The 8,100-nt window shown below is 42.4% G+C and overlaps 1 protein-coding gene across 8 annotated transcripts; it reads left to right on the forward strand.

Moving 5' to 3' along the window:
* The first annotated feature begins 687 nt into the window (after positions 1-687).
* Positions 688-6,792, forward strand: LOC136466691 (uncharacterized). Of its 8 annotated transcripts, none has more exons than XR_010761409.1 (4): positions 688-2,298; positions 2,436-5,388; positions 6,217-6,321; positions 6,419-6,792. XR_010761409.1 is itself a non-coding variant. In XM_066465184.1 (2 exons), exons 1-2 carry the CDS (start codon positions 2,037-2,039, stop codon positions 2,750-2,752), a joined length of 579 nt encoding a protein of 192 aa, XP_066321281.1. In that variant the 5' UTR covers positions 688-2,036; the 3' UTR covers positions 2,753-6,792. The 8 variants fall into 8 exon arrangements, 1 of the variants encoding a protein (XP_066321281.1); XR_010761410.1 differs by having other exon boundaries at positions 2,436-5,215; positions 5,364-5,388; positions 6,217-6,792; XR_010761406.1 differs by having other exon boundaries at positions 2,436-6,535; positions 6,731-6,792.
* Positions 6,793-8,100: the final 1,308 nt, after the last annotated feature.

Raw genomic sequence — 8,100 nt, forward strand, 5'->3', positions numbered from 1 at the left:
GTTCTCCTTGGGTTACTGAAAGATGGCCCAGTGCCCAGACTACTAATCTCTAATTCAGGGATAGACTAGTGGGCTGAAAGTGGAGAAAAAACAGAAACCATATATGATTCAGCCCACAACACAAACAAAGAGGAGAAAAAAAAATGAGTGCAAATCCCAGCCACAAAACCGACTGAAGTATCTTTTTTTTTTTTCGGTTTCTTCCATTTCTTCAGAACTCGCTCTTGGTTTTTGCTTGTGCGCCGCGTGCCGACGACGAACTGCAACTTGCATTTATCGTGTCCAAGTCAGTCCAGCTGGCCAGCTGGACCCTTCTCTCCCATTGGCTGAGAGTCACGTCTCCCTGAGCTAGGCCCAGTTTAGTTTGCAAAAAATTTTGCAAAATTTTTCACATTTTCCGTCACATCGAATCTTTGGACGCATGCATGAAGCATTAAATATAAATAAAAAATAAAACTAATTACACAGTTTAGACGAAATCCACGAGACGAATCTTTTAAGCCTAATTAAACTATGATTGGATACTATTTACCAAATAACAACGAAAATACTACAGTGTCCATTTTGCCAAAAAATTTGGAACTAAACTGAGGACAGCAATGCAGAAAGAAACAACAAGCTACAGCTTGTCATTGACGATTAAATACAGAAGAGTACACAGACAGACAGGCTAGCTTGACATTGGAGTCGTCTCTCGGGTAGCGGTCTAGCTAGCAGCTCTCGGTACTTCTTCCATCTTCATCGCGCTGCAGTAGTGTCTGGTGAGGAGATGCAGTCCCGGATCCGGATGGCCAGGCGTCGCCGCCGTTTGCTGCTTGCCGGCTTTTCATCGACGACGACGACGACGACGAGCAGACCGGCTGCCATGCATGTGCGGCCTTCTAGGTACTCTAGCCCGTGCCGCCGTGCGGCCGTGGCATGGAGAATTGGAGATGGAGTAGCTAGCTATAGCTTGCTCTGTGTGGACAGGTAAGCCTCTCTCTTCATCTCTCGATCGGCGGTGTTCTTGAGTATTGTCGGCCGTTCCTGTGTGATACTTTTGTGAGCTACTCTGAATCTTGGTCTGTCAAATGTTTATAAGGAAAATAAAACAAGAAATTTTTGTGAGATTTTGCTACATCTCTGGTTCCTCTTTGCACTACAGACAAGTTTACCATTTTCTGTACAAAGTTTTTCACATTTCTCGCTCGTTATTGTATTTGTTCACTCAAGATTCGTTCTCGCCCCCCGCGAAAGCAAGATTGTGTCATGTTCGGGATGGACCTGCTGTGGTAAATGAATTTCCGATTTTTGGATCCGAATTCCAGTATAAAAAGTCGAATGATTTTCCGAAATACTCTCACTCTCCAAACTGTTTTTTTTTTGTTGGGCCCTGTTTAGTTCTCTCCCAAAATGCTAAATTTTTCAAGATTTTTCGTCACATCGAATCTTTGGACGCATGCATAAAGCATTAAATATAAATAAAAAATAAAACTAATTACACAGTTTAGACGAAATCCACGAGACGAATCTTTTAAGCCTATTTAAACTATGATTAGACACTAATTGCTAAATAACAACGAAAACGCTATCGTATCATTTTGCCAAAAATTTCGGCAACCAAACTAGCCCTTGGTATACATACATATAAAAACAGTCCAAACTCCAAACCGGGTTTGGTACAGGCCGAACAGCCCTGGTTGGCTTGCAGACTGCAGTGCATAGACCCATAGGCCTGCGACGCCATCGGCCCATTATGAGAAACTTGCGCCCAATTCAACCCATTTTAAAAGGATTACTAGCTCCTAAGATGGTTCCGGCCCAAAGGCCCAAGCCCGTCTCGCTTGCATCATCTCCCATGGCCCATGGCCACGGCTAGCTAAGCTGCCTAGGTCACTTGCATCATCTTCTGTCTTCCTGGGGTTCGGGGGTCGGCTTTTAGTCGTCGTGGTTTTGGTCTCGTGATCTCCTCCATCCACCCCCTTCCATCCCAACTCGATCAGGCGTCCCCAACCGTGCACCCAACATTTTAGGCTGATCGGATCCGTCCATCGCGGATGTTCGTTCACACTTGCACTGCTGCCGCCTTGTTTCCTGCGTACTTTCCCACAGGCACCGCGCGCAACAGCAGCCACCACCACCAGGAGCAACTTCCCCTTCTTCCTCCTCTTCTCCTCCAGCACCACCTCCACTGCCCTCCTCTTGGTCCTCCTCCTCTTTCAAAGCCCGGATTGGAGTTGCCAGCGAGCCCGCGACGTCCACAGAACACCTTCCACGCGGGTATTCCGTTCTCCGGCCTGCCGCCCGCCCGCATCGCCGGTAAGCAGAGCTCCCTTCTCTTCTTCCCCCTTGATCGATCTGGTTGTTCACAACGCAGCTTTCCTTCTGCTCCCCTTTCCACTCCCGATGGCTCGATCCCGATCGAGCTTAATCAACTGAAACCGCATGCAGTGCAGCTATGAACAACGACGGCGCCCCCGCTCCCCCCCTCAACGGCGTCGCCGCAGACGACGACGACTACCGCCGGGCGGCCCCCGGCCTCCGCAACCGCCGCTTCAGAGCCGCGCTCTACCTGGCGGCCTGGGGAGTCGGCGGCATCATATCCACCACCGTGCCCAGCCTGGCAGCGAATAACCCTGACCACGTCATGGTATACTTTCTCCTCCTCATGGCTGCCGTGCTCCTGCTCCTGCTCTCCATGGCTGCTGTGGATCTTCCCTGGTTGGAGAGGGCGGCGGCTCGCCTCGAGTTCCTTCTCGCCGACATGTTCTAGGACGATCAGACGAGGCACGCGAGCAATCACAAGTCAAAAAAGCTTCACAAGGTCGCCGTATATACTTTGCTTTGTTTGGTCTTCTCTTCGCGCTGCTCTGCCTTGTGTTGTGTGATATATATGTAGACTGGAGTATTGTGTGTACGTAACGTATGGATTGTTCGATGGCTCCTATAAGTATGCTGCTAAACCCTTTTGTAACCTCTGGAACTGCTGTGGATTATTTTGTGCAAGCTGCCTGCTGTCCTGTTGTTTTATCTCTGATCAGTTGTAATGTGAATACGCATGCCACGCTAGGTACTGCATTTAGTTTTGAATTTTGATTGATTATTGCTCCTTGTTTAGTCTTCTTTCTAGAACCCACATTTTGCATGCTTCAGCTTCCAAGCTAGCTGCTAGCTACCACCATGCATGGAGAACTGCATGCATGAATCTGAAATGTTAATTTCTTTCTTCCTTTTTGAAACAAGATGAAAACGTGATGTTAATGCTAGCTGGCACCAGTACAAAAATGTATGTAGCAGACATTCAATCATGATCATGCATTAGTATTGCCATATGCACACAGTACAATGTACCAGAATTCAAAGACTACTATTAGGTAAAGTAAGAATTCAATGACTGCATGTTCTCAGTTGTTGCTAATCAAATGTTAAACAACCATTACACTACTTTGCACTACAAGTCTACAGGCATTATATATATTACTAGGCTAGCTCTAAAACAAAATGCAGCTCAGATTGCATTATATATATTATTGTAATTCAGAAGTAGTCCTAGAAAGGTCTCCTGCATATGTTCATACGAGACTATAATTACCAAAGTGCATGGAGAATTGCAAGCAAGAATCTGAAATGTTAATTTCTTTTTTCCTTTTCTCAAACAAGATGAAAACATGATGTTAATGCTGATAACACAGTACAGAAATGTATGTAGCAGACATTCAATCATGCATTAGTATATATTGTCATGCACACAGTACAATGTATCAGAATTCAAAGACTGCTATTAGGTAAAGTAAGAGTTCAAAGACTGCATATTCTCATTTGTTGCTAATCAAATGTTAAACAACCATTACACTACTTTGCACTACAAGTCTACAAGAATTATATATGTTACTAGGTTAGCTCTAAAACAAAATGCAGCTCAGATTGCATTATATATATTACTGTAATTCAGAAGTAGTCCTAGAAAGGTCTCCTGCATATGTTCATACGAGACTATAATTACCAAAGTGCATGGAGAATTGCAAGCAAGAATCTGAAATGTTAATTTCTTTTTTCCTTTTCTCAAACAAGATGAAAACATGATGTTAATGCTGATAACACAGTACAGAAATGTATGTAGCAGACATTCAATCATGCATTAGTATATATTGTCATGCACACAGTACAATGTATCAGAATTCAAAGACTGCTATTAGGTAAAGTAAGAGTTCAAAGACTGCATATTCTCATTTGTTGCTAATCAAATGTTAATCAACCATTACACTACTTTGCACTACAAGTCTAAAAGAATTATATATGTTACTAGGTTAGCTCTAAAACAAAATGCAGCTCAGATAGCATTATATATTTTACTGTAATTCAGAAGTACTCTCTTAGAAAGGTCTCCTGCATACGTTCATACGAGACTATAATTACCAAAGTGCCTAGCCACACTTGCATTGCTAGAGTGATGCAACTCATGTTTTAAAGTTCTATTTCTTCATGTGTGCCAAACTTTCCTTTTAGAAAAAGGTCCTCTACATGCAACTAACAGTACATTTCCAATGATAACTCCAGTACTACGTGAAGTCAAAGTGTGAATACCAAAACATTCCTCAATTATCAAACTACCAATACTGAACTTTGCAACAGTACTAGTTTATCTACCCTACTAATTCACGAACTTTTTCTTTCCTAGATCCACATAACAAAAACATCCCCCGCTGAGAAGTCCCCTCTGTCCACACCAAAAAATATATTCAGAAAAACAACATCATTAAAACAGACTGTCCAAATTTAGTTTAAATCTTCTTTTTACCTACTCACTCAAATCCAACGGTTGTCCCGCGCCTAACGAGCAATCCAAGGTTCGATTCCCACATCCTCCAATCGATTTTCCCAAAAAAAACAAAACTTTTGCCGGCGTCCCCCGCCTCGCGGAACGAGCGACGCAATCCACCTCGTCGTCTTCCTCCGCCGCCGAAGCGCGTGAGTGCGCGATGCCTCCGGCTGCCTGCTCCTCACGGCCCACCAAGCCCCATGCCGCCGTGCAACTCCCAGCGCCGCTGGCTGGCAACCCCCGATCCGCAGCTGGGGCGGCAGGGCGGTAGCCTTCGATGTCGCCGGGGCGGAGGTCGACGGGAGGCCTCCGGGATGTGGTGCCGCGGACAGGACCGCGCCTCTGGTCAACGGCAGCTCACGGAGGAGCGGGCCTCTGGCCGAGTCTGGCCCCACGGAGGAACGCGACCGCGACAAGGTGCATCTCGTGTTTCTTTCTTACCTCAGATCTGAGTTCTGATCTGGATTTCCCCCGTTCTTCTGGCTGCTTGATTTTGGGAGCATGAAGGAGTAGGTAACTAACCCTTTGTCGCATCTATCTGTATGAACTTTGACTGGGGCTGCAGGAGTGCAGGACCTCGTCAGTTTGAGGTGAGCAGTTGAACTGATGGTAGCATGGCATGGCTGGTTATTAACAATTAACCATTCAAGTACAGATATAGCAAATTTCACTTGTCTTGATTTGTTAATATGATAGCTCCTAGCTTTGTTGCTACTAATGTAGTAACTAGAATAATTAATAATTAACAGCACATTTGTGTTTTCTATGGTCAGTAGTCAAAAAATCATATTGACAAGGATTCTGTTATGCTTGCCTTTGTTTTTCCTCTACCAGGTATGACTTTTTATGTTGTGGTTATATTCACATTTTTACAGATTATATATGGTCTTATGGGTGATATTTAGCTATATGTAGACATCTCTTGAATTTAGTTATGTCAGATTTCTAGACTGCTCAAGTTGTTAGCTGAAATCAAGTGCTTTGTGTGGTTGTCCACTGAGAATGGGAGGGGACAGCAGCCAATGAAATTGATGTCGGTACACTCAACAAGGAAGTATCTAAACAAATTTGGACAGAGATAATTTGGGCATATTATTGTGAGTAGACCACATTAGTTGAAAAAAATACTTTTGAAGGCATAAATACTCTTTTTTGAAAACAGAAAACTTTTGAAGGTATAAATACTGGCATACTACTACATATTGTTTAGTTTGACGTTAGTATCACTTATGACTGCTTAGATTACAAGTCAATTATGCCTTCTTTTGAGTGTCCATTGCTCTTGTGACAGCTTCTGGATTGCTTCAGATACTGACATGGAACATCAGTGTCGACTATCTATTGCAATTCTGTTTTAGTTCAGAGTGTTCACTCAGATCCTGCTATGACAACTTCTTCCATGTTTTTGGTGTTTGTAGATCCAACAAACACAATTCTTATTTTAGGAAGCAATTTCTTACAAAGTTTGGAAAGGAAAAGCTTTTTTACAGATATTTCTGTAGCCCTTCTATATTTCCTGCGAGGTGTGTATTTTTCATCGACTAAAAACGAGTTGCTGAATTATTGAATGGTGGATGAGCTGTGTCTAAGATGTGAATTTGCTGCCTTTGGTCACTGGAGACCAACAAGACGAGATGGTCCTTGCAGCCTTCATGGCAAAGGACAAAGCTGCCGAGCATACACTTGGTGATATCATTCTCCAGAAGATCAGAGAGACGGATGCCAAGGTTGCAACAGGTGCATATGCTTTTTTAACTGTTATGTATATACTTCTGACGTAGTCGGTATTGTAGTCGGTTACCGCGAGCTATTTTGAAGTAGCTTTAACAACAATTTTGGTATTAGTAGATCGAATTAAATGTAATTGGTGAATGCCATCTAACAGCAATTGTTGGTTGTAAATTTTTTTTATGTCTATATTTGTTTGCACAGAAGTACGACCTCGTGTAAAACTGGATGACATCATTATTGAGTGGCATAAAGAGTTATGTGACTTTCTCCTTTTTTTTTACTTCCTGTAAAGAAGCATTGTATGTTTTTGTACGGTACTGAATTTGTCATTTGTAGGGCTGGGAAGTTCTTAAGCCGGTACAACATGTATATTTGATTTTTTTTTTACTTTGCCATCTGTTCGGGACTGAAAGGCTATGTTGTTGTTGCTGTTTGCCATCTGCATGCTGAAGTTCATTAGGAATTCTCCGTGAATTTATGAGTCAATGCTAGGCTTTGCTCTGCTCCTACTTTTGCTCACCAACCTGAGGTCTGCCTTGTGTGAGGCTGGAGCCAATTAGCTGCCTCAAATTAACCAATTGCTTCAGCTGATGCAGGCGCAATGTATAGGGTATTACTTTAATTTATAAATGGCATCTTAATTAGTGTGCTGCAATGTGGGCATACCATTCATCTATATGCCAAATGCATAGGGGAACTGAACCTATTGGTGGAAAGGAAATATCTATCATTGATCTTGTTATTAAGGTAATTGCCAAGTCAAACCTTCTGAGTTCAGTGTAATAACAGTAGCTTCCGAGATCTGATGATCACATTTGTACTAGGAAAATATTTTGATAGCTACAAACCAAAATACGAGACTTATTTCGCTATAGATACCACAATGTCATTTGTTTGTGAGTTTTGTGTTTCTTTCAACTGTTGATTTATTTTTTCTAGACACCACCGTAGCGTTAGCATGGGCAATATACTAGTGTTAATAGCAAACAACTGATCTTAAGTCAGACTGGTTAGTAAAAGTTTTGGCTCTTAAGTCATCCTGGTGAGTAAAAAGTGTGACTCTTAATCTAACATTATTTATTCCTTTCTAGCGTTGAGTAATTTGTTTGACACATGCATTTTTGCATGAGTTTATTCCCTACCTAACCAGCATGCTTATGGATTATTGCATATTTCTAATATGATATGATATGCATGTACATATAGACTTCACAGAAGACCAGCTATATACGATCTTGGTTGACCTTTCACCCCTAGGCTTATAATATAAGATAGTATTATATTATAAACGTATGTGTTTGATCGTGCTGATCGGATTTCAAACAAATTAACTTTGCATTCATATGAACCACATCCATCATTTAGCAAGTTGCTTGGCTTCCTACCTCTATGAAATAAGATGTGATAAGGGAGCTGAAAGGATCAAGATGCCCAAGAGGGGGGTGAATTGGGCTAATTCTAAAATTCTTTGCAATAATTAAATTCCACACTTAGCCCACTTCACCCCTTGTGCCTAGAATGTGATTCTATTGTTCTACCGCATAAAAGTTTAGCAACCTAAGTTCCAATTC

The sequence above is a fragment of the Miscanthus floridulus genome, chromosome 7, assembly GCF_019320115.1.
Source record: "Miscanthus floridulus cultivar M001 chromosome 7, ASM1932011v1, whole genome shotgun sequence".
Lineage (NCBI taxonomy): Eukaryota > Viridiplantae > Streptophyta > Magnoliopsida > Poales > Poaceae > Miscanthus > Miscanthus floridulus.